This window comes from Siphateles boraxobius, unplaced genomic scaffold (assembly GCF_051911475.1).
Source record: "Siphateles boraxobius isolate OS27281-9 unplaced genomic scaffold, OSU_SipBor_1 9, whole genome shotgun sequence".
Lineage (NCBI taxonomy): Eukaryota > Metazoa > Chordata > Actinopteri > Cypriniformes > Leuciscidae > Siphateles > Siphateles boraxobius.
Window position 1 is genome coordinate 31,588,031 of NW_027509219.1, and position 27,255 is coordinate 31,615,285.

The 27,255-nt window shown below is 36.1% G+C and overlaps 3 protein-coding genes across 4 annotated transcripts; 1 reads left to right on the forward strand and 2 right to left on the reverse strand.

Moving 5' to 3' along the window:
* Positions 1 to 194: 194 nt before the first annotated feature.
* uxt (ubiquitously-expressed, prefoldin-like chaperone) lies at positions 195 to 1,851 on the reverse strand. Of its 2 annotated transcripts, XM_077224053.1 has the most exons (7): positions 1,769 to 1,851; positions 1,510 to 1,622; positions 1,091 to 1,172; positions 860 to 927; positions 658 to 765; positions 510 to 573; positions 195 to 428 (listed from the first exon to the last, which is right to left on the reverse strand). In XM_077224053.1, exons 2-7 carry the CDS (start codon positions 1,590 to 1,592, stop codon positions 366 to 368), a joined length of 468 nt encoding a protein of 155 aa, XP_077080168.1. In that variant the 5' UTR covers positions 1,593 to 1,622; positions 1,769 to 1,851; the 3' UTR covers positions 195 to 365. The 2 variants fall into 2 exon arrangements, with proteins under 2 accessions (XP_077080168.1, XP_077080166.1); XM_077224051.1 differs by having other exon boundaries at positions 1,510 to 1,821.
* Positions 1,852 to 2,344: 493 nt separating this feature from the next.
* On the forward strand, positions 2,345 to 7,354 carry LOC143732473 (ER membrane protein complex subunit 3). Its single transcript, XM_077223568.1, has 8 exons — positions 2,345 to 2,737; positions 3,080 to 3,137; positions 3,689 to 3,782; positions 3,872 to 3,976; positions 5,389 to 5,470; positions 5,554 to 5,633; positions 6,384 to 6,466; positions 7,031 to 7,354. Exons 1-8 carry the CDS (start codon positions 2,583 to 2,585, stop codon positions 7,133 to 7,135), a joined length of 762 nt encoding a protein of 253 aa, XP_077079683.1. The 5' UTR covers positions 2,345 to 2,582; the 3' UTR covers positions 7,136 to 7,354.
* A 566-nt stretch (positions 7,355 to 7,920) lies between these two features.
* Positions 7,921 to 26,906, reverse strand: usp11 (ubiquitin specific peptidase 11). Its single transcript, XM_077223566.1, has 21 exons — positions 26,686 to 26,906; positions 25,932 to 26,041; positions 25,101 to 25,231; positions 24,874 to 24,991; positions 23,429 to 23,574; positions 23,133 to 23,194; positions 21,497 to 21,593; positions 21,225 to 21,398; positions 20,452 to 20,610; positions 19,733 to 19,957; positions 19,324 to 19,407; positions 19,104 to 19,198; positions 18,694 to 18,900; positions 18,271 to 18,365; positions 16,978 to 17,442; positions 16,657 to 16,727; positions 15,914 to 16,026; positions 15,436 to 15,585; positions 14,761 to 14,876; positions 13,300 to 13,388; positions 7,921 to 10,323 (listed from the first exon to the last, which is right to left on the reverse strand). The coding sequence occupies exons 1-21, from the start codon at positions 26,793 to 26,795 to the stop codon at positions 10,174 to 10,176; spliced, it is 2,967 nt and encodes a 988-aa protein (XP_077079681.1). The 5' UTR covers positions 26,796 to 26,906; the 3' UTR covers positions 7,921 to 10,173.
* Between the last annotated feature and the right edge of the window lie 349 nt (positions 26,907 to 27,255).

Consider the following 27,255-nt stretch of genomic DNA (forward strand, 5'->3'; position numbering starts at 1 on the left):
ATAATTATTCTTCATTTCCAATAATACAATTTTAATAATAAATTTCTTGTCATACCAAAACAAGGTAAGCCTAATTTTTCTACATCATCTATTCATATAGATCATCTCATCTTATATGAAGGAATTTATGCGTTTTAGTGTATTGCATGTACAAACAGCGATATAAATCTAAAATGATCACAATGCCACAGAGATTTGTACTGAAAATGTTACAATTTATTCAGCAAAATTTTCAAAACAACAGTATAACCTGTTAAAAGGCGACGTTCCTCTGAACTGATTGCCATAATGTTCACATTGTTTGAAACAAACATTGAAGTCATGTCAAAAATAATACACTGTGTGTGCCGTGATAAATTAATGTACTACAACACCTCCCTCCTTCTAGTCTCTGGAAGATCCTTCAGACCTTGCAATTCCCTCAATCCCTGCGAGAACAGATTATTTTTTACTCATCACAATAAACTGTAAAAGGGTCAAAAAAATAAATAAAGCAGAATCATTTGTACCTCCAGAACCATGCGGATGTTGGCCTTTATCTTTGCTGCATCTTTGGTAAGAATCTCGGTATACCTAAAGAATGTAATATTGATTCACACTTTGGGCATACATGCAAATTTCAAAACGATCAAAAGATAAAACCAAAAGTCCTCTTACTCGGTTAGCTGATTCGTCTTCTTTTCTATGAACTTCAAAGCCTCTGCATGGGTGAATTCGACAAAGAATCCATAACCAACTGCCACATATATTTTTGATGCATCAGGTCTAAAACAAATGAATCGTTTATGGGTTTGCTCTTTCAAAATGTTAGCAGAAGCATTGAGGCACAGTGAGCCGACATCAGACTTGCAATACTTACACATGAGCCTGCACATAGAAATTGCAGCCAAGGTCAACATCAGTTTTGAGTTCTTTGCTGTCAGTTTCCTAAAGATGAATAAAACACACCGAAACAACATATTATAAACACACAAAACAGAACGAGAGCAAGAAAACGTGCGCTCTCTCATATATATATATATATATGGAAACGCATAAGTGCAGTACTTCAGAACAAGCACAAAATATGGTTTAGTGGATTTAAAACTACCTGAATGCTTTGTATTGTATTCTTCAGCTGAAGGTATTGTGCTATTTTCTCATATACAGCATCTCTTTGCTCCAACACTTTCCTGTCAGAATCGAAATAGCAGTAGATAAGCTTTACAAAACTATGACTGTTTAATATGTAGAATAAGATATAAATATATTAAGATTTACAATATAATACTACAATAGGTTAGAATAATATACATTATTGTGCACTATGGGAATTTATTTGGTACTCAGTGGTACCACAAAGAATACCATGGTATTACCATGCTAACGTTACATGTAAAAATATGGTATTGCGATTGAACTCATGGGTTTAGGCTACCATGGTACAAACATGGTAATACTATGGCAGCTTTTGTACGTGCAATACGCAAATGTATTTCACCAAAGACATAATCAAGTGATGGTACTTACTGTAAGTCTTGTCTCAACACTTCACTGATAAATGTCTCATACTGCAAGACTTTTTCATCAATATCTGGCGTCCCAGAAGTCATGATGTGACAAAAAAGATGGTTGCAGATAGACTGTAATGCAGAGACTTTCTTAAACAATAATCAACGTTTCTATTATTAATTTACATCAAACATCGGGGCTGACGCAGCGATTAAAATCGTACAGAGTACAGATTATTTTGTTTTAGTATGAAAATACTCGTCTGTGTAAAGCTAACCCGTCCTTCTGTCTGTCACGTGGCTCTCCACTTGTTTACAAGATACACACGGAAACGTACTCGAAACCGGAAATGGCGCTAGTCAACTTTTTCTTTTTCTTCTTTAAAATATATAAACAATTTTAATATGTAAGGCATATTTTAACTATCGGTTAATGATATAAAATAACTGAATAATAAAACATAAATGCATATGTAAATATGTCATAGTTCAAAGTAGTGATGGGACGACGGTCCTATTCATTTCTGCGAATCGGTTCTTGGAAATTGTTCGTCTCAAGGAAAGAGTTGAAAACGTTTTTATCTCATGATGTGATCTCTCTGACATTCTCGCGTGGCATATTACATACTCAAAACGTCAGTAAAGCTATATATATATATGTGAATATGTATGCACGTACACACATTACTATTTATTAAAACCAGCTCTATTTCTTAATAAAACTGTCAAGTTCAAAAGAGACTCGGTTCAATGAGGACCCGAGAAGCGCACCGACCGATTCATTCCAATTCGTGAATTTTTCAGACTTTTTGTGAATCGAATCAACATGTTAAAGATCCGACTCAATAGAACTTGTTCCCGAATCGCACAGATCGCACATCGCTACTAGTTCAAAGGTCAAACAGCAGCTGCGCAGGAGGCGCATGTTCATGCAGCAATGTGCCGTTTCTTTCGTATAAATGTGTAATAGTTTTAACATAGTTAGAATTTTCAGCGTGCTTTAATCTCAAGCATTATAATTAACTTAAAAGAGTCAGTTTGTTTTTAGTTCAGACAGTTGTAAAGGATCGTTTTGGAGTAGTGAGTGTAGGAATGGCAGGTCCAGAGTTGCTGCTTGACTCCAGTATTCGCCTGTGGGTTGTGCTGCCCATAGTCTTCATCACTTTCTTCGTCGGAGTTCTGCGGCATTACGTCACTCAACTGATTCATAGTGATAAGAAAGTGGATCTGCAGCAGGTGTCTGATAGGTGAGATAACTAATGCAAATGTTCAACCATAAACATGTTATCAAACTCACTCACAAGAACATTTACATAGAAAATAGATAGTAAAAACATTAACAATGTAATATTATATGTAAATTAGAATATACTTGTGTAAAAAAAATTGTCTATTTATTTTGGCAGTTAATAAACTATTTAAAACTTCCAACTGCTTCAGACTTCACGATTTTTAAACCACTTCACCACTTCCTGGTTAGGCTCTCTTAAGCCAACATAAAATTTGTCTCGACTAAACATTTTAATCTAGTCTAATCTTATAACCAGAGTTGTTTAAGACTTTAATTCATTTGTTGTTTTAATCCACAGCCAGGTGTTGCTACGCAGCCGCATTTTGAGAGAAAATGGAAAATATATTCCCAAACAGGTATTAATTACTTTAATTATGAATTACAGTTCCCAGGATATTTGCGTGGAGTCCACTTTCCCCTGGTTTCACAGACAAGGCTTAAAGGATTAGTTCACCTTAATTACTGGCCCTCATGTCGTTCCAAAACGTAAGACTTTCGTTCATCTTAGAAACACAAAAGCAGATATTTTTGATGAAATCTGAGAGCTTTCTGTCCCTCCATTGACAGCTACGCAACTACCACTCTGTTGCGTCAAAAAGTTCATAAAAAGATTGTGATACTAATCCATATGAATTGAGCGGTTTAGTCCAAATTTTCTGAAGAGACACGCTCACTTTATAAGATGAACAGATTTTATTCATATATAAACATTGAGCAGCGAACATAAACAGAAGCCCATCCGAACCTGCTTGCTTGACACAACAAGAATGAACCTCATTGGTTCTCACGCATCAAGCGAACATGCTTGAGCTTCTGTTTTTTCTGTTAATCTAAACCCTGTCTGTTAAACAATGCCTTTATTTATTGATTTAATGTGTCACTGATAAATGATGCTGTCCCGTTGCAGTCATTCGCCATGCGAAAACACTATTTCAATGACCCTGAGACTGGATTCTTCAAGAAGGTCAAAAGAAAAGTGATCCCCAAAAACCCCATGACCGGTAACATGTTACTTTAACATCCTAAAACTAGAGGAAATGACCTATGCTTCATCACTATATCTGAAAACCTGTCACTTTTTCGCTCCCAGACCCCAGCATGTTGATGGACATGATGAAAGGGAATCTGACCAATGTGCTGCCAATGATTCTGATTGGAGGATGGATCAACTGGGCCTTTTCTGGTTTTGTCACAAGTATGAGCTTTTGTAACTTGCTAGAATTAAAATGCTAAACTAGAAGAGAAGAATCGAATGATCATGTGCAAATGTGGTCTTATTCCTAAAACAATCATTTGTAAATGTGATCAAATTCAGGGCTGTGGGAAGGATCTGAAATGTTAAGGGAGACATTCTAAACCTTAACAACCGGCTCATGAATTTTAATTGGGTGATGTAACGTTTGGCCAGTACATTCATAACTCATTTTCTGAAAGCCAGACGTTGGTAAGTGGGCGCTAACCATAGTAGGATTACTTCATACGTGCCTATTCAGTCCACTGCTGATGCAAGCGCTTGGCAGAGGCTTTGTGTTTCATCTTAAAGGGGTTACAGTTTCCTTTTTCTCAATGTTACCTGCATAACAAAACACCCTGTTATTCCCGAAAGTTCCCCTGTAGTCAATAAGTTTTATTGACCTTAAAAACTCATCTTTGATCACCAAAATGACACATCAAAGTTTTTTCCTTGAAACAAATTTCTTCATGCCTTAAAATAGCTTGAATTTAACTCTACACCCTTGCCCCATTTAGTATAAATGGCTCTATGAATATGCAAATTAGCCCCGCCTCCACTCTGTCCCACCAGCTCAGAGATCCACACATTGATGTGATTGGTTACAAGGTAGTTTGTGACGTCAGAAACACAAGCGATTTCAAACCGCATTTTTTGAGACTTTGGTTCTCTGCAGTTTTAAGGAGAAAATAGTCAGGAATGGTGATGACTTATGAATTTACTCAAAGTTTGTCTTAAAGCATATTAAAAACACCACAAAGACATATAAACAACATAAAAAGCTTGTTTTTCACCACAGGGGGACTTTAAAATATAACTATTTTCTAAAAGGCAGAAGGGGATGACTTTAAAAATGTCAAAGTTATAGTGGCTGATTAAATCACAAGAAAATGTTATTTTAACAAGAAACATTTTTTGTTGCTTAATATTTTTGTGTAAACTGTGACCATTCAAAGATTTGGAGTAAGTAAAAATCTTTAAATTTAATCATTAAATTGATCAAAAGTGACAGTAAATTCACTTATAATGTTACACAAGATTTCTATTTCACATAAAAGCTGTTCTTTTGAACTTTCCATTAATCAAATAACCGTATCACTGGGGAATATTAAGCAGCACAACAGTTTTCAACATTGGTAATAATAAAATAGCATATTAGAACGATTTTTGATGGATCATGTGACACTGAAGACTGGAATAATGATGCTGAAAATTCAGCTTTTCATCAAAAGAATAGATTTTACAATATATTCAATAGAAAAGTTTTTTTTAAATTGTAATATTATTTCACATTATTGCTGTTTTTATGGTATTCTTTGATCAAATAAATGCATCCTCGATGTTGTTTTAATTTTGTGCCGCTTATTTCCTTTCAGCTAAAGTTCCGTTTCCTCTGACTCTGAGATTCAAGCCCATGTTACAGAGAGGAATTGAGCTGCTCTCTCTGGACGCCTCATGGTACAGTAATGATGGGATTTTTTAAAAAAATTTGTTTACAGAAGCTGAAAACCATGCATAAAATCTGAATTTGTCGCTCTTAGGGTCAGTTCAGCTTCATGGTATTTTCTAAATGTGTTTGGGCTCAGAAGCATGTACACCCTCATCCTTGGACAAGACAATGGTTGGTTGTTTTTGTTTAAGATATTTAGACCTTTTTATGACATCAACTTCATTGTATTATATTAAATGTTAATATATATATATATATATATATATATATATATATATATATATATATATATATATATATATATATACACACATGCAATTCTCAGCCAAAATAAGTCACTGTTTGGATTTACGGTAAATAGGCAAATGCTTAAGAGTGTGTAGCGCTTCATTTCTTAAACATCCATGTAAGAATACACATCTTGGCCATATTCCAGGATGACAAAGTCAAGATCAAGCTCAAATTGTGAAAGAATGGTTGTGAGAAGCATGAAGAATAATTTTCACACATGAATTGGCACCAGAACTTAAACTCATTGAAAGTCTTTGGGATGTGCTGGAGGAGACTTTACAGAGTGCTGGACTCTTGCATTGTTAATACAAGATTTGACCAAATAAATGTTGTGATGTGGTGCATCAATTTTTGGTCAATATCTTGTATTGACAATGCAAGAGTCCAGCACTCTGTAAAGTCTCTGTAAAAGCTACACACTCCCTCAATTAGGATTAGAAAAACTGTTGCCAAACATGTAACATGATAGAAACATAATAATCACTGCAATAATGATCCTGTCATTGACTCTTAAGCATTTGCCTATTTAAACCTATTTATACTATAATTATTTACATTTTAATCTTAGCTATGGCATTTGAGATATGCTTTAGATCTTAGATATTTCAATTAAAAGTTGTTCATTTTTAGCTGCAGATCAGTCAAGAATTATGCAGGATCAAATGACGGGGGCTGCGATGGCGATGCCCCCTGATCCTAATAAAGCATTTAAGGTGAGTAGAACATGATTTGCGTCAAGTAAACCTGTTTTTTTTTTTTGTGATGTACTTCTTTGTTTTTGTTATTTTATCAATATGAATTATTTTTCCATTACAAACATGCACAAACAAAAACGTTCTAAAAAAATGCAAGCAGCAGTTATTTGTGGTTAGCACAAATTTAGTTAAAGTAAATTTTCTTGGGAAATCATGCCTACGCTCTCAGTGGACGGATTGATGTATGCAACAGCAGCCTCAATGTGGAAACGGGCTCGCTTTAATTTCATAACCTTATCGCCTTAAGATAATTGTGAAACCTTAAACTTTGCTGTTTTGAAGCTCATGTAATTACAGAACTACTGAAACCTATTTCTTGTGGAATGCAGATTGTATTAGGTGCATTAAGTCGAACCAGTTCCATTACACAATGTATATCATACACAATAAGTTCTTTTGGTCTTCATTTACTCACCCTCATGCTGATATAAACCTGCATGGCTTTCTTTTCCCTGTGGAAAACAAAAGAGACGTGACGTTTTTAGCAGAATGTGCATGCTGCTCTCTTTATGGTTGTTTCAGAGCGAGTGGGAAGCCCTGGAGATTGTGGAGCACAAATGGGCCCTGGAGAACGTTGAAGAGGAACTCATGTGTCAGGATCTGAACTTCAGAGGACTCTTTAGCTAAGATCTACAGTAAGAACAACCATGTTCTGATGTCTGCCTGATTGCAAACCAGCTTTTGATATGAAACAGTGCTGTGCATTTTGCAACCTGCTGTTATTTCTTAACATTATTCAGTTGTTGGTACTTGCTGACTGCAGTGATCCTGATAGTGTTGAGTTTTTAATGTGAATGTCCTGCGAAGAATCTACAATATGTTTGAAATAAAAAAAATTGTGAACTGTGAGCACTGCACATAAACATTTAATTTGATAGTCACAGTAAAGATCTAAATGATATAAAAAATTAAGCCAAAGGAATTAATACAGTATTTCTCATGTTTTATGTCTTAATAGTTTATTTATGTGTGAAATGGTGCATTAAAAAAAAAAACATATATATAAATTTTATATATATATTTTTTTTTTCAGTTAACACGTCAGTTTGGTTTTCATCTTTCATTAAATGGTTGCTATCCAGTTTTTCTCCTTTGTGGTGGTGATCACCACACAGTTCCTTATTGACAAGCAAATTGAATGTAAAAACAGATATTATTTTGGTCTCTTTGCTAGAGAGGAATGTAATAATTTAATAAACATTATATGGAACCTTAAGGTGAGGAGGAAATCAATTTGTGCTTGTCTCTGATTGAATCAGACGAGAGGAAATGATTGAGCCAGAAGATGGTTTGTCTAATATTGGTGAATCAAATGTTTAACAGTTACATGACTCCACATTTCAAACACAAACTTGTTTGAAATTATCATATTCTCATGTTGTAATTGGAGAAAACACTACATATACTCAAAATACAAATAAGCTTTTATTTGATAACTTTTTAAATTTCTATACAGAAAATGCCTCCACAATGCAAAATCATAAATATGAAATTTGGTGACTATATGGTGAAGTCTAATGTGAAACGGGCTTCAGAATATTGTGAAATGTTGTGTTGCATTGACAGACTAATTCTGAAACAAATTAATTGAATCGGTCTAACAATTCAATTGTTCATACACAACTGACCATCTCATTGATTTCACAAAAACATGAAACCACTGCAGGCCGAACAGTAGCTCTAATAAATATTTGGATTTAATATTTCAAACACTTGCATTAAAAAATTAGGCTGTATGTGACATTTTGAAGCTGCTGTTTCCAGAACTAGCCAATTATTTTATATTTAAATACTAGAATTAAGCCATTTAATTACTATAAAATAGTACAACTGAAGCTATCTTTCAATAGATGGTTGCATTCAGTTAACTTTGTACAAAATGGAAGACTATAGGTGAGAAATAAATGTGCTAAATCTTTGAGGAACTATTTTAAAAACTGTCCATTTGTAAAGCAGACTACAAGAAAAATTCTCACCATTTTTTTCTTCACAAGTTTTTAAATCTCACAAACCAAGTCAATAACATGTCCAGGTCATTTTTTATTAAATATGCATAAATTAAAAGGAGTAAACAAATACTACCATACTGTATAAATGAAAAAATGATTATATAAAAATATAATTTCATATTCTTGGCTTTGATACTTTTGTTCTTTACAGGTTTTGTGAGATTCCTGTGTGATATTATATTAGATTTTAGAACATCCTGAAGGTATTAAGTGCTCCTGTCACATACAGTGATATACAGTATTTATAGAACTCTCATTCTGAGATTAGAACAGTGAACTGTGTACATTATAATCTGAGGAATGCAATAAAGCAGTCACTTAATAGGAAGTGCAAATGATAAAGCATTTTCTATAAGATCGTTACGCGGTGGGCCAAATTAATTACAGCGCTGTGAACAGCTGAGAAGTGTTAATATGTAGTCAGTACAAAACAAATGAATGCATTTCCCATTGTTAATATGCAGTCAGTACAAAACACATAAATGCATTTCCCATTGCCAAAGGATCTACGCGTCCGTTCATTCAGAGGTAAAACAACGTAAATGGAAGCCAAATGTGTCCAATCTAACCTCGACTTTATAGTCATTTATTCATATCAAAGATGTGTATACAATTATATATTCAATCTATAATTATTAACAAAATAAAATGAAAGCGCCCCATCTCCAGCATCTGATCCAAATGATCAAAGATAATACAACATTTATTACAATACAAAAATACTGTACATAGGTGCCTTAAAAATCATGTAAAGAGCTCTATCCAGAAAGCACTTTGCTGAAATATTCTCATCGCTCCAAAGAGTTTATAAATTCAACACAATTAGTCAAAAAGAATGTAATGTTTAAATCTTGCTGGGTGTTTCTTTCATTTAAGATAAAAAAGAAGCAAATTCTCACTGGAAAACAGGCCTCCGTTTGTGTCCCGCAACAGAGGGGCTTTTCCCAGAGCTTACGACAGACGGGAAAACAGCATCACATGAATGAAAATAAAAATGGAAGATTTTTTCAATTATAACCATCTCTATTTCTCACTCCACATCAGCATCTGGCAATTACGAAAATAAATAGATCACGAGTGAGTTGACAGACTTTACTAGAAGATCTCAGAAACCATAGTGAAACAGGATTTCTGATCGCGATGTCCCTGATATGATAAACCCCCTCAACCATCCCTGCTAATAGTGCCCTCGCTGAAAGTCTGATGGAAGAAACGGGAGGCCTGATTCATGATGCTAAACGGTGCAGCTTTACCCAAGGTTGGGCGTTCAGACATCACCATTGTGGACAGCAGCTTAGCTAGCTCAGAAAAGCAAGCTTAGGAAAAAATAAAGAACAGTTGGTGACTATGAACAGCGCAAACCTCATTCTCCGAATTCTAATCTTTGCTGAAGCGATGCAGACAAATCGGTATGCGATCTATGCATCAGCCACCACCAGCTTAACCCGTTTCCTTGAGTTCGTCATTAAGAAAAACACAAAAATCTGCATTCCCACCCCATGATGCTTGTGCACCAGCCTGAGAGAGTAGCCCCTGCCTCGCACTTCCTGTCGGAGTCAGAGCAGAGGCCGAGGTTCAAGTTTCTGTAGATTAAAGATCAAAGTTGGAAGTGATAAGAGTGAGAAAGAATGAAGTGGAGCAGTGAAAAGACAGAAATCAGTCCGTCTCCATGCTGACACAGGAAGAGGCTCCGTCCACGGCATCATGGGTTTGGGACGTGATGTGGTTCTCTGGGACGGGTGGAGGGGCGGTGGGCTGGCGGATCTTGTCTTGGCGCTGGTAGAATAGGAGGTAGGCGGCACTGGTCTACAAGAGCAGATGGAGATTGAGCGTTTCAGTGACTGCTTTTCAAGGCTGCATTTATTTGATCGACAACAGTAAAAACAGCAATACAGTGAAATATTATCACAATTTAAAATAAGTGTTTTCAATTTTAATGTTGTTAAACAGATTTTTCAGCATCATTACTCCAGTCTTTAGTGTCACTATCCTTCAAAAATCATTCTGATTTGCTGCTCAAGAAACATTTATTGTCAGTGTTGAAATCAGTTGTGCTGCTCAACATTTTTGTGGAAATCGTGATACTTTTTTTTCAGGGTTATTTGATAAATATAGAAAGTTCAAAAGAACAGCGTAAATTTAAAACAGAAATTTTTGTGACATTATAAATGTCTTTGCTGTCATTTTCTTCATAAATTCAATGCATCTTTGCTGAATAACAGCATTAAAGTCACCATAAAATCAAATTGGACAATTCTTATTTTAGAGAATACTGCAGTATTTATTATAAATGATTTATCTGTGCACATCTTTTAAAAAAAAATGTATTCCTAATTTTTTTTAATCATTTTTAATCAAAATAACTTCCCCTTCCTTTTGCAGCAACATCTCTTCGCTGATGATGTGTTTATTGGCGTGAGGCCGGGACAACGTGTCACTCACATGACATCACAGCAATAGTAATCATCCAATTAATTTCAAAATCAAGTCCCGAAACTACATTTTTGCTAGTTTAAGAAGCCGTTTCACTCAGATTATTCATCACATTAGGAAAGAAAAGACTATTACAAGTTTCGTGCCAGCTTTAATTACCTTTTTTTTATTATTATTATGGTACTGCAAGTCTTTTTCTGCCATATACAATTTGGTTTGTTTGTTTTGTTTACATTTACTTTCGTAAATCACCTTAACCCTGTAAAAGCATATGGTAAACTTACAAATTGTATTTTCAATTATATTAATATTAGACAACTCCCAAGATGTGGCTGGACGACATGTGATCTCAATCTGGAAGCCATGTAGCCTGGGTTTCCCTATGCTGCCTTGCGCGCAGCACGATTTTATTCACGCTGCTAGGCAGCCTGGATTCCATGGTCCAGATTTTCGCCTCAGCGAGTGGACCAATCACAGAACGGGGAGGGAGCAGCAAGACGATGACGACGTCTATGCGACACACCGAAGCAGTTTGTTTATACCCATGGATCCAACATGGCAGCAGACGCGAAGTTACCTTTCGATGCAGCCCTAGATATTGTTCTAAGTAGTTTAGTTAAATCTGTGACCCATCGTCTTCTTCCTCGTATAATTTCTGTCGCTCTACATACGTCATCTGGTATAATTGAAACGATTGGCTATGAGCTACGTACAGGCTACTTTGAAAGACATTCGTAGCACCTAATAAACGACTCTGGGCATTCGTAAACCACGCCTCAAATACGAGAAAATGAACATGTGGTTCCCAGACCCACGTCTCAATGAGACTAGGTCTGACGTTAGCCTGGCTAGAGGCCATGACCATTTCAAAAGATTTTTTTTTTTTAAACAGATCTGTCTTTATTCTGGGTATCTGCGCACTTTTTAAAGTTAAATTTAAGGCTTTTTAAGACCTGAAGAAATCAAAATGAATACCTTACATTAGGGGTGCGCAATATTGACAAAAATATGTCTTAATATTTTCAAAGTTTTGTTGATAATTAGATGATATTTATATTGTGTTTATGTACTGGTACCATGGCTGGTTTAGGCCTGTTGTTGACAGCTGACTCACGAAGATACATATATTTTTCATATTCTATGCACTGGTCAGTTCACAGCAGTGAAAGAAATTAACATTTTTTATTAAAGGACAATATTCGCAACCTTAAATTGAGTTCCAGGGGCATTTTCACCCATATATGACTTTTTTTTTTACTTAGAGGTATGCATCACCTTTTATGTCAAATTCTAACATTCAAATTAAATTATATTAGAATAATAACACAATGCCACTGTTACTAGTTAAATTAAATCATTAAATCAAAATCCATCTTTGCAGTGCAGAGGAGACACAGCAGCAGCATCAGAACTGGCATTAATATATTTACACTCCATTTACAATTGCATAAATAAAGCTATAAGATATTCAATTATTTTAATTCTTAATTCAATATTTAAATATTAACTGATTTCTAATTGTAACATTTTAATTACAGGGTACTTTAAATGTGAAACTAAACCCGCCAGTAGGTGGCGGCAAGTCTCAGGCAGTCATTCATTCAACCGATTTGTTCAAACGGCTGATTCATTCAGGAAGTGCAAGTGATTGTTCATTGAATCGTTAAAATGATTCATTCAAAACGCGGATTTCAGTCAAGAAATCATCGCTGTCTTTTGCATTAAGACTCTGCTACGGTTTCATTTTGAAATTCTCGTCAGCGAAATAAAGGGAAAACAAACAATATTGACAATATTGTTTATAAAATGTAAATCAAAATGTTAATTTAAGTTAACTGTTATATAAAATAAATATCATATTTGCTATTGTGCACGGGAAAACAGCCCTCTTGCTGATGTAATATTGTAATTTTGTATGATAACAACATATGATAAAATACAAAAACTTTACACGTCTATTTTGAATAAAATTAAAATAAATGCACTGACACATCACGATAGTTTTAATTTGGAAAACATTTAGATATGTCTAAGTCAAATTGCCATCGAAAATGTAAGACCTTTCATAAGTAAAAATAAGACTTTTTAAGACTTTTTATGGCCTAAAATTTTTAAAATCTAATTTAAGACTTTTTAAGGACCCACAGACACCATGTTTTTTGGACCCATGCGGCCAAGAGGCACAGAAAGTTATTGTGTTTTGAGGAAAAACAAACATTTAATTTTGTCTAGAAGAGAATGCACTGATGAATCATCCACAGCAAGGCTGAAAAAATGTATTAAAAAGTAAAAAGGGTCTGTTTTGATTTCATGTTGACCACTCAACCCACAGAGAAACATTAATCTCACCACAATCTGTTCCTCGCTTGCAAAGGTCACCTTGCTGTCGTCAAAGTAATACCACTGGCCGTTGTCCTTGTTCTGGGCATAACTAGTATCTAGAAGGGAAATATTTTAGTAATGTTATTATCACTCAACAAAAAAGCTACGAATGCACCTATACCACTTTTTTTAGAGTGAGTCAGATACTGATACTTTAATTTTTTGAACTCGCCGATAAACAAACAAAAATAAAGACTTTATTCAACAATCTCTTCTCTTCCATGTCATTCTCCTACACTATTCACGTTGTTAACACAGTGCAGCGCTTCCAGGTTCTATGTCAGAACGCCGGCTCATTATTGACCGACACTGTTCACGTGAGCACCATGACACATGCGCGTGATGCTGACGCATGAGCCGGCGTTCTGACGTAGAACCTGGAAGCGCTGCACTGTTTACATTATGTGAATAGCATAGGAGAATGACATGGAAGAGAATAGATTGTTGAATAAAGTCATTGTTTTTTTTGCACACAAAAAGTATTCTCGTCGCTTCATTACATTACACGTGAACCACTGTAGTAGTCACATGGTCTATTTTAACAATGTCTTTACTACCTTTCTGGGCCTTGAAAGTTGCAATGACGTTCCTGTCTATGGTTGGTTCAGAAACCTCTCGGATTTCATCAAAAATATCTAAATTTATGTTCAGAAGATGAACTAAGGTCTTGAACTAAGGAACTAACTTATGAGGGTAAGTAGTAATGACAGAATTTAAATTTTTGGGTGAATTATCCCTTTAACTTGTTGAGCAAATAGATGTTTCCTTCAATTATTTTCTTAACTGCTCAATTATGCCTGTTAAAATGTATAGCACGAGCTTCTGTTATAGTTTGTTCTGTTCACTGTTCATTCTATTGCTCTATTGTATTTCATCCACAGTGCACATTTAGAGCCGCTCCAGTGAAGTGGCACTGTAATCACGGGTTTCCTGTAATAATGTAGGGAACCATGTTATACATAAATCATGTAACAGTTCATGTTTTTACTAAAGCTACATATACTATTTAGTTTTAATCCAGCTGTGGCGTGTGCTGAGTAAGCGATCAGCAATCAAGCACATGCAACACGCTTTACTTTCTTTGCTATTAACATATCCGACTGAACTACAAACTTTTCAGCGATGTCTAAGCCGCTGCGCGATCAATCAACTTAGCGTGCTTCACTTATCAGCTCGTGCACAGCAGCTATACAGGCATAAATGTTGAATTTGTGCTTTCTATTCTATAAATTAGATTTAATCTCTGATATCTCCACATCTTTGTTTGTTCTGTTGTCTGTGTTTCTTTTTCTGGACACAAACACAGTACTGTACACATGCTGCATGGTTTTGGTTTTTGGTATCGGTGCATCCCTAAAAATTGCATACCATTTTTGGCATGACATTTTTATTCGCTGTTTAATAAAAGCTGAGAAGACTGATGCTTACAGTGTCCATCTCGGAGTCCGCCGTAGTGGTTCGACACAGAGATCAGGTCATATCTACAGGGAGGTTCAGTACTGTTCATGGTCTTCTTTAAGAGGAAACCTGAGAAGTCCAAATCCCTGCAGACAGAGAATGAGACATATTAACCAAATGGAAACAAGTGCAATAGTCTAAGAATCAACCATTGAAAATAACAAATATATTAACAGGATGTGAAGGAACATTTATTACTCACTATGCATTTATTTCCACTATAACTATGAGTTATCGGCACCAATAAAACTGTACACTTCCGGTCAAAATTTGGGGGTCAGTAAGATTTTTTTTTTTTTTTTAAGAAATGAATAGTTTTATTCAACAAGAATTCATTAAATTGATCAAAAGTAACAGTAAAGACATTAATAATGTCTGAAAAACTATATACATTTAAAATAAATGCTGTTCTCTTGAACTTTCTAATCAAAGAATCCTGAAAAAATTGTATCACAGGTTCGACAAAAATATTAAGCAACACAACTGTTTTTAACATTGATAATAAGAAATGTTTCTTGAGCGGCAAATCACCATATTAGAATGATTTCTGAAGGATCAAGTGACTGAAGACTGGAGTAATGGCCCCAAATCTTTGAATGGTAGTGTATGTACATCTTAATCTGACAAAACAGTACTTCATCTTACCGCAAGGGGAAATCCACAATAGTATCCAGTTTCTCTCGAGAGTATTTTGTGTAGGAGAAACGCTTTAAATGGATGATCAGAACCTCTGGCAAAGACCACAGATCCAATTTCTTAGTAGCAAGCTGATGCCTTTTACATGTCGGACAATACCTACAAGACCACATAAACAAACACAAACTTACATGCGTGGAAGATACAGTCCTGTTCTTTAAATCCATCACTAGAAATATGTAGCTTGAGTAAAAACATGAACTTTTACATGATTTATGTATAACATGGTTCCTAACGTTATTACTGGAAACCCGTGATTACAGTGCCACTGCACAACTAGTAAGCTTTCCTGTAGCTTAAACAGTAGAGCGTTGGCACTTGCAACGCCAAGTCATGGGTTAAATTCCCAGGGAAAGCAAGAACCGATAAGAATTAAATACTTAGAATTAAAGCCTAGAATCTGCGATAGGTCTAAGAAGTAGATTACCAGGGGTTTTCCTCTTCCAGTGTCTCTACCGTGGTAAAGAGCTCTATACATTCCTGTAGCTGCACTGTCGTTTGCAGGTGAGGGACGTCCATGCTCTGATGCTTTATGTATTTCTGCATTAACACATAAACAACACGTGTTTGCAATAGAAATGATGCAGTCTGCATAACTTCAACCACCAAGACGGAAACAAAAGATCATTAAAAACAATGGATTTTGATTTATATTTAAATCAAAGAATCAATTTCATACTGCATTTAAGCAACTTAAGCATATCAAAAAGCTTTAAGACCAGTGGTTCTTGACTGGTGAGTTAAGGTTTGATTGAAAAATAATGATAAATGCAAATTAGAAAATGTTCAATACATTTTTAGGATTGCAAAATAACAAGGCTATTACCTAGGGGGTAAGAGACAAAATTGTATTTTTATTACTATTAAAAAATAAACCTTGATGCCGTTTTGGGTTGCTGCAAAACCAGTTGAAAACCACTTTTCTTGACAAAGACATTGAGAATAACTAGGTAATGCATATAACATTATGAGGTTTTCATATTTATAGCAGTGACACAATACAGATCACACATTACTGCATTAGGAGCTATACTTTAAAATGAGCATGACACTAAACCTCGAATAGAATTGACTGTATTGAGCCTTGTATGAGAGGTTACATTCATTTCCTAGTGCAACAACAGACGCAAAGCATTTTTTAAGAATCAAAGAGCTCATTAGCAATCTTACCTCGGCTTCATTCTCATTGTAATACTTCTTCTTTATATCAGGGTCCCAGTCGATGGCAATGTATGGCTGAGCTAAACAGAAACAGTGAGTCACGCCATTTGGAGCAGGATCATTTACGCTTATGTATTCTCTGATTTAAAAGACACCATGATAGCGCTCCTCAACTTTGAGAAGGTGTGAATTGAGCAGCCGGATACATAAAAGACATACAATCTCACTTTGTTATGACCCTCGCTTGTGCGCACATGACCCTGAAGTTGTACAAAGGCATGAGAAGTAGAGAGGTCTGTAATAAATTGAGTTTCTCATTAGTGTACTCACAGCTGAAAGAGAAGCTGATGCCCGCCTCTGCCATCCCTCGATCCGTGGTGCCATTAGAGTTCACCGCCTGAATGGTGAAAAGGGCTTTTTTCCGTCTCTCAGTGTAGTGCCGTCTGCCCGGAACCCTCTTATTTGCCTGCGCACAAGTTGCTGCCCCTTCCCCGTCGTCTTCCTCCTCCTCCTCCTCTTCCTCCTTTCCCGAAGGTTCTACGCCAGCACTTTGGTCCCCATCAGTGGCATCTTGGGAGTTGGTGTCAGTGCTGCCGCACGCTGATTGGCCCTCTTCTGTACTGCTGCCCCGGTCCGGTTCACTGCTCAACTCTTCCTCCTCAGCTCGCTCCTCCCCCTCGCTGCTCGGGCTGGCTTCTAACGGGCCGTTGTTCTGCCCATCCGCCTGATTGTTCTCTTGAGTCTGTTCCTCTTTCTTGGCTGGCCCCGCCTCCTCTGAGTCTTCCTCGCCCTCATCTGTTCACAAATTAATCATTAGAAGTATCATACTGTTAACAAGTTTGGGGAAAGTACGATTTCGTTATGATTTGAAATATATCTCAGTAACATTTTAATTAAAGCCTTTATATAATTCATTATAAAAGTAATTTTAATGCATTAATTATGCCTTGTAATGCACTTTATAATGCATATCATGAATAATTGTAACCACAGTTATAATACATTATAAATACTTATCTATGCGTTGTTACACCTTTAGAAAGTATAATTCCATTAAAACACGACAAACAACCAATTATTAGAAGTAGCAAGGATTCTGCAAATAATGCATTTTAACGTTGGTTACATTTATTTATGAAAAGATATTATGCAACCATCTTTATCATGCATTAACCATAAAGGCTTTAAGTAAAGTTACCAAAGTCTCTTATGCTCACCAAGGCTGTATTTGTTTTAATCAGATGTACAGAAAAACAGTAATATTATGTAATATTATTACAATTTAAAATAACCATTTTCTATTTGAATATATTTTCAAATTTAATTGATTCCTGTGATAACCTTCAGAAATCATCCTAATATGCTGATTTGCTGCTCAAGAAACATGTCTGATTATTATTATCAATGTTGAAAACAGTTGTGCTGCTTAATATTTTTGTGCATTTTGAGGAATATAAAGAACAGCATTTATTTGAAATAGAAATCATTTGTAACATTATAAATGTCTTTACTGTAAATTTGGATCAATTTAATGCATCCTTGCTAAATAAATTAATTCTTAATATTGGCACTTTCTTTTAAAATCCCCAACATTTTTAAACTTGAAAAAAAAAGTAGTCATACCATCACTAACTCCGTTGGTCTGTGCCTTGTACAACTCTTCATCCTCATCTTCTTCCTCCTCCAATTCTGAGGGATCTAGGGGTTGGACATAACGCCTGTGTAGGGACATAATCATGACACATATGAATGGCAACCCAACTCTGGCTAAAAAAACAAAAAACGGTGATACCGAATAACACTTTATGATCACCGAAGTAACAGGAAGTAGTTATTTATTAAATGCAAAGGAACTTAGATAATAGAGTGCATATATACAGACAGTGTAAAAAAACAAATAAATATTTTTATAATCAATAATAAGTAAGATGCAGTTTTGCCGTAAAAAACAAACAAACATCATATAAGTACAGCACATTGAAAACTAAATGATCTTGAAAATCCAAACTATCTTGTGACAAACCCTGTATGACCGGTTAGACTTACGCCAGTCTTTTCAGGAGGAGCTGGTAGAGATCTTCCCGCGTGCACTGGGCGCGTGGCACAGACATCAGCAGCGGGTGACCGAACAGGGAGGTGCTGTAGCTGTTGCTGCCTGAGCCGTAATCTCTGTAATGGGAGCGTTCACGCATGTAGATGGCCAGAATCACCTCCTCATCAGCCTGATCCATACAGCCACTGTTCAGCTGATACCTGCAGCAACACACCAGAAAAAAACACAGTCGGACAAACACACACCTACCTTTTCCCCTATAACCAGTTTATATACAGTTACAGTATATACCAATATTACCTGTAAATTAAATCTTAAACAATATTGTTATAAGTTAATTAATTACATCTGTGTGTGTTGGTGTGTTTGTATTATTAAGGCCGTTTACTCAGTCCTCTCTTACACAAATATATCGTCCCGGTCCAGTATACAGCTTAAAGACTCCTCAGCTTGGTAAATCCTATAGAAGCGATGATTGAACACGTCAGCCACAGCCATCTGTGCGGAACAGATCAATTATTAGCTCAGAACAAATGACAGGGTCATATGATTAACCAAATCTAATAATTGAATTTTCAGAACAATTTGACAATGTTTCAATAGTTGAAAAAACTAGTTTGAACCTGGCTGGGTGGGATGTCTGTTGCCTGAGAGAGGGCCGTGCACAAGTCAATCACTCGGCCAGCTTTAGGGACAATCAGACGATACTGCAGAGGGAAGACACACACATTCATCAGTCATAAGGATGAACAAAACACAATGTAAAGCATTCTTACTAAGCACTGTTCAACAGAACTCTCACTATTTTGCCCTTAGCAAAACTGGTTCTGATGACATCATCACACACCACCAGCTGTCTTCCTGTTTACAGATGTGCAGCGCTACTTCATTCACATCTGCCAAGCTCATAGTATGGGCTCACTCATAATGAGCATGTCTGTCGTGCTGCACATATGCTGCGTTTCCTGCCAGAAATGACTGAGCATTATGGTCTTTTGCTGTTTTTTTGTGTCTATATAACATAATACACACCTGTGTCGGTTTGGCCATGGGATCCAGTGAGACATAGAACACCTCCATGACCCTCTCCTTACTGACTGGTAAGGGCACACTTAAGTAGCAGAAGGGGTCAAAGGTCACAGAGACCTTGTTACACTCAGGGCACACCAATGTCGACTTAAACAACCCGTGGAACGTGTCAACAATGACCGAATCGTTCCGCCGCAAATGGTTGCGCCACGCTTCCTCAGCCACTTCCTGTAACACAAAAATGGAAATGTGATTCCCACATTAACACTTTGTTTTGTTTGTAGAGTTCTAAACACGTTAAGAGGTCAACCAATAGTGGTTTTACAGAAAATGCTAAACTAAGCTGGAAAACTGGCCAATATTGCTACTATTGCTGTAGCTGAATAAAAAGAAGTTTGAAACGCTTTGATTGATTTATTAAATGTTGTCTTTTGTTGACAAGAGGTTCACAAACGCTTCTCATGTTTGGAAAGATGTTTGACACGTGTGGATTTTTCAAAAGCACGTTATATGCTCACACTCACAGGGCTTTCCGATGGAGCAGCATTTACAACTGATCACAGAGCCGTACGTCACTGACAAGCTGCGCATTAAAAATAATGGCAGCCTTTGCGATTTCATAAGTGTAAACAATTTATTGTTATATATATTGTTATAAATGACATGAGGTACACACTATGCGAGTTATTCTTTGTGTACTAGTGTTCATGTGTAAAAAGCACCTGGTCAGGTCTTCCATCAGCATCCTTGAGTTCAATATACTCCTTTTTTTTGACCCGGTTGAGGTCTTCATGAAGACCGTCCAACAGGAAAGACAGAAGCTCCTGAGAGTCGTGTTGCTGGTAGCCCAGAAACTGTGACGCAAAGTGGCCGACCTTGGTCTACACAGACACACAAAAGCAATGCTGGTTCATTTCTGCACTACTAATGGAGAATTCACTGAAAACAAAACTCAAACAAACATAATAACCATGTTTACAGCCTATAATAAATGACTTCAACTGATCAAGTGTGACACTTAAAGACATTTAAAATGTTACAAAAAATTTTTGTTTCAAATAACTGCTGTTCTTTTGAATTTTCTCAAATCCTGAATAAAAATGTATCAGTTTGCACAAAAATATTCAGCAGCAGTTTTCAACATTAATGATTATAAATGTATCTTGAGCAGCAAATCAGCATATTAGAATGATTTCTGAAGGATCATGTGAAAATGAAGACTGGAGTAATGATGCTGAAAATTCACCTTTGGATCACAGGAATAAATAACACTTTAAAATACATTCAAATAGAAAACAGTTATTTTGAATGGTGATCACGTTATTGTAACGTTTTTTTGATTTACCTTAATTAATATGAAAGAAGGGGGAAAACGGACTGGGAATCATTGAAAACCAGATTCGAAATGGAGAAAATGATTTCAGCTCTGCTGGTGTTCGCAAACAAGTTTTGCAATAAAAATGCTAATGCAGAGTGATTACTACAATTACGTTACCTTAAATACCCGAGGAACCACAGAATAGTGCCTCCCAGACCACATCTGTTTGATGACATCTGCGTAGGCTTCTGCAATTTCACCCTTCATGCCCAGAGGGTTAGTGAAGTTCAGCTCCTCCAGATACAAGTTCATCAGGAAGTACTCCGTCAGTGGCGGCGTGTTACTCAGACACTATGGGAAAAAATGCACAATTCATTTTAAGAAGGAGCCTTATAGATATTTTTGTAAAAGATATTTGACTGCGTGTTCAACATTTCATGACCTCTGACCTGTAAAGCTGAGTTCATGAAGCAGGTGTTGCCTAGGTTCGTGAGGCCGCACACTCCAGGAGGGCCTCGATACGAGTCCTCGTCAGCAGAGTTCCGCCTGGAGACACAAAATTCCATATTAATTCCAAATATTCAATAAAAACACAGTTATGTTTCAAAGCCCAGTGAACTGCCCATCTGAAGAGCATTTCTGGTTATGATAGCCACATACCAACTTTTGATTTGAAAGTTCTCTACGAAATGCAAGCTAGGTTTTAATTCTTTTTGAGGTCTTTTTTTTAAGCTTTCTGCAGAGAAAACCATCATAATTTATCTTTATATGACTATTTTCCCCTCTCTCTTTGATGACTAGAATAGGCAAGGTTAGATTACCTTTAGGAATTCAATGTAAATGATGTCTGGTATACTTTTAGCTGATCTAAATTTATACTATGCATTATATTATTACTATTTTATATATATATTATATGACTGGCTCAACACACAATATATGACTATAATATAGTGTATTTCTACACTGAATTAGAGGGCAACACTTTATTTCGATAGTTCACTTGAAATATTCAACTAACTATAAGTAACTTTGCAAGTACATGTCAACTTCTTTTAGAAACCCGAACCTAACAGTCTAACAATACTCTAATGATATTTAGTTGGTATGTAGTTGCAAATTAATAAAAGTTAGTGGACATGTAGTTGCAAAGTATAGTAAGCAGAATGTCTAAAGTGGACTATCGAAATAAAGTGAAACCAAATACAGCATTATAATATAAGGTTGAGGCAGTGCAGATCAAGTGATTTTTGCAGCTTAGGTTCAATATTTTTTAAATAAATATTTTTTTTAACTGGGGATGAATAGCACATTAAGCTCCTTACTTCCAAAAAAAAAAATCATCAAATTTGAATCCTCATGATATGACCTCTTTAAAACATGTCCCATATCTTTTTAAACTGATTTGTACAGGACAAAATCTCCTTTGCAACCTACTGCAGTTGTTTGTCTGTTTATAATTTAGCACCATGCCAACAACTATGGCAATATTCATCGTTAGAAACAAGTGGAAAATTGAAAAAGTAAAAAAATTAAATAAATAAAAAATCTAACCATTTTATAACCAACAAATAAAAAGACAATTTAAAAAAGTTTTTATTAGTTTTATTATTAGTTATTTATTTTTTATTTTAAAAAATCTAACACTAAATCTGCCCACAATTTATTAAAAAATATTTTAATAAGAATGAATCAAAAAGTAGAGCCCTAGAGGAGTTAAACCATTACAGTCAATCAAAATATGCTTCCGAGAAATTGGACTCTGGCATAAGGGCCATATAAGAAGATCTTTGTCACTCTGGAGATAATATGATCCCAGCCAATTTCAAAAAGGACAGGTTTATCCCAAACTTCGAGATTGATCTTGTAAAGTTTATTTGTGCTATACAGATCCCATTTTCCTTGCCATTTTTGAAGTGCCTAACCTACTACAACTAGTTACAGATTTAAATATATGCGGCTGATGAAACCTGTTATGGATGACTGTGTGTTTTGTGCTTTAGACACGTAACTTTCCATTTACTTAAAAACAGAAAGGAAACTTCCTTCAGCACGAGAGAAGGAAACAGGTGCCTTCATACTCACATGATCTGAGGCCTAGATGTGGGCCACGTACCATCCACATTCCTGATCTCCATAATCACCGTCTGTGGAGTGGGTAGAGCATGTTAAGACACAACACACCCACAAACACAAGCAGGGTGGCCAATGACAAAGCATTCTTCTTCTTTTTTTAAGTACTAGTAGAAAAGTTTGTCTATAAGACAAACCAACCGGGCGAGGTTGCCGGCAGTGTTTATTGCATAACCGTTTGGTGACATTTACAGTAATATGATGGATGATCAGAGTTAAGGAGTGTAAATGATAGGTGTGTATTGTACCATGCCGGAACTGAGGCAGGCGTCTAGGACAGTCATGTTAAGGTTGCGTAGCCTTTCTGAGCTTGTATCCGTACTCCTCATCCACAGTCGGCTCTCAGCAGTCTCTGACACAGTAAAATGCTCCCGTATCTTTTGATGTATAGAGTCTATGAAACACAGATACACATGATAGTGATTTACACACACACCTGAGGAGAAAACACATTCACAGATCTGCAGCTCAGATACACCAGGCTGCCAAAGTCCTGAGGGGTTTCACACATCGGTTTACAAAACGTAATTACATGCCAAATATAAAATAGATCTGTGAGAATAACATTCTGTAAAAAAAAAGTGGCAATCCAGAGCTTGAGCTAAACCTTTGATGCTTTGAAGAAGACATTTAGAAGCAATTAATCAGGCATAATTCATTGTTTATAGCTATGAGTTAGTACGAACAGAAAAAATAAGGTATAGAGGCTACTGTCATCTAGCTTGATAACATTACATTTAATAACTTAGACTAATGTTCAAAAGTTTGAGGTTTGTAAGATTTTTAACTGAAATAAAAAAAGAAATACTTTATTCAGCAAAGATGCATTAAATTAAGTAATTAAGCAAATGACAGTAAAGACATTTGTAATGTTACAAATAAAATCTATTTTAAATAAATGTGGTTATTTTGAACATTCTATTCATGGAAAAATTTTAACCCGGAATTATTTTTGAACGGTTTCTACAAAAACATTCAGCAGCAGTTTTTAACACTGATATAATAATGATAAATGTTTCTTGAGCAGCAAATCAGCATATTAGAATGATTTATGAAAGATCATGTGACACTGAAGACTGGAGTAATAATGCTGAAAATTAAGCTTTGCATAAAAGGGATAAATTACAATATAGAAACGTTGTAATGATATCTCAAAATATCACTGTTTTTTTACCTGTATCACTGCATCACATTTGAATGGTAGTCTATGAATGTCATTCAATAAAAAAGATCAAACCATGAAGAGTTAACTTAAAGAAAGATCATAGTACAAGCAGAACATTTTACTACAAAAAATTATGTAATAAATGATAAAACAATGGATGAACACTAGATCTGTGCCATCCGCCATATAGATGTGAAATAAGGAAATAAGGAAAAAAGCACATGCAAAGTTTCTTTTTTAAGTTTGGTGAACTCTGTAAATTTGTCTAACAAAACATATACACACCAGTAGATCTAAACGTCACAAATTGAGCTCAATAAAAAGAATGAAGTGGACTGAACTCATAACTATTATTAAACCTGAATGTATTATTATTTGTTATTTTTGATTCATTACTTACTAAAAACAATAGCCTTAATCCTGATATTCATTGCAGTGATTGTACAAACCAAAAGCCTAGTGAGACTGCATCTTTAAATGTCCAAATACTTTGTGAAACTAGTCTATACATTAAGAGCCGTTACTCACGTATCTTGTCTGCTCGACTGAACTGTCCAGGTACGGTACTTTCCAAGTTACTAGAGAGACAGAGGTAGACCTCCACAGGGTAGACCTCTACTTTAACAGTGCTGGGAAGATCAACAACCTGGAAAGAGAAAGATGAAGACTTTCACAAACTCTTCAGTCAATGGCAAACACTGCCTAATTGGATTGACTCCAATACAAAGACAAGTTAACAGTCTGGTTAACACTACCTTTCGTTCCAAAGGAGGCTGATCATCCATCAAGTCATACCATGACATGAGTTTTTGCCAGGCTTCTGATGGGACCAGGATGAAGTCCTCATTCTCCGACAGCCTCTCTTTCAGGTGGTAGGAATCCAAATCTACAAAAAGCATACAAAGTATTTCAAACATATTCTTCACCCACAGTTATTAAAGGCAGGGTAGGTGATTTGTTCCAGAAGCATTTTTTTTTGTTATGTTATGCTGGTTGAAAGTCTCTTCACATCCTGAAAGCAATCACTAAGTTAAGTGATTTAAATGTATTTATATGTACATATATCATCTGTGGAAGGAAATCAGACGAATGCAATGATTGGACAAACATTTTATGGTCATACGCAATGTCCTATACAATGTCCAACCTGCCTGTCAACGTATGTATCTCCGTACCAAAACAAGCTTATGCTGTGTTCACGAAATAACTACTGTGATTTGGAATAGATGGAAACCTGTGACGTTATACTCGGAGCGGTTCGTGAATCAGAAACAGATTTACAGAGAATGAGACATTAAACATTTTTATGGGGTAACTACTGTATCTTGTTCTAAAAGTCAGGACGGGACTTGATTTCATCCATCAGGAATTGATTGGTTAAATTTACAGGTTGTGATATGAGATTGGTCGATCTCATGTGATTGACAGATTGCCCCGCCCTAACTCCAATTCACTGAATAATAAAAAAAAAAAATGATGTGCATACATAAATCATTTAAAGAAATACTGCAATATTCCATGTAAAAACAAGAATTGTCCATTTATATTTCATGGTGACTTTAACATCTCAGAATAGCAAAACTTACCTTCAAAGAGCTCAGTGTTATCAATCTTTCCAGGATAAGAGGAGGAATTTTGGTCCCCGGTGTGCACATACTCTTTCCACTGATCAAACCATCTCTTGTCCAACAAATACCTGCAATACAAGACACTTGCACCTGTCACACATTCTGCACTGCTTAGTTATACCAGTCCAACATCATTTAATGAGCTTTAGGACAAATCTGTTTAATGTAAACTGCACAGGGCACCAGTGAAAGACACGGATTAAGACACCAAACACTTGCCATCTGTCTTTCAGGACGAGAATGAATTTATGGCTGATCTGCCTTTCCTTTCCAAGGACCGAGCACAAACCGAAAGTAACTTTCCCATAACAGGCTGTCATACCTTCCAGAGATGGAAGTGAAACTTAAAGCAAGTGTGTTAATACTGAAAATGAAATGAAACCATTTAAAGCAGGCAGAGTTGGGAATGTGTCAAACATGTCAAAACGTAATGATCCTTAGGAAGCTGTTAACCAGGTAAAGAGATCTATCAGGCCTGAAACCCCACCTATATGTTAGTTTCGCCCTCTTATTTGATCTTTAAATCATTTTTAACTCTCTCAATCATATCGGCAAGGCTACTACTGAACCTGAAAACCCTCAAACAACACAAACCCAAACATGTTATCAGATTTATAGAGCTATGTTAGAGCTTTATCTGTGGTGTTGTTGTTGTTGTTGTTTATTGAATGTTTGTTTGTTTGTTTGTTATCTATGCTGAAGTTTCTCTTACCAGCTATCTCCGGCCCGGAGCTGCTGCTGGTTCAGGTTGTCGATCTCCCGCCACTGGGTCTCTAGTCCCGGAGGCTCCGTAGCCGAACCGGTGCTGCAGTTCGCAGCCATAATCACTCATAAAATCCGAAAAAAAGCGTTAGAGCCGCATAGACACACCGGAATGTTTTGACGCAGGAAGTAGGAAGCGGTTAGAATGACAACTTCCGCCTTTCGAAAGGGGGAGGATCTCCAGGAGCGAGGCGTGTGTGATGGAAGGGAGAGTTTAGAGTTTGAACCAAATAAAAAGACAAATAAATGACCAATGCGATAAATACCTTAACTATACCTCGAACTATCCCTTAAGCTTTTATAAACATGCCTTAGAAAAAAACATCACTGAATGTGCATCTTGAGACAAAACAATGGCACTGACATATATGAAGATATATCAGTGGAAGTTGCTTTCAGTTAAAACAGCTCAAACATGCATTTTAGTCTGGGACCAGGCTTAAACCTTGTATGTAAAGTTTTAGCTGTAGGACAATGCAAATGGCACAAGGGGGCAGTGTTTGTCAAAAATCACAGTCAC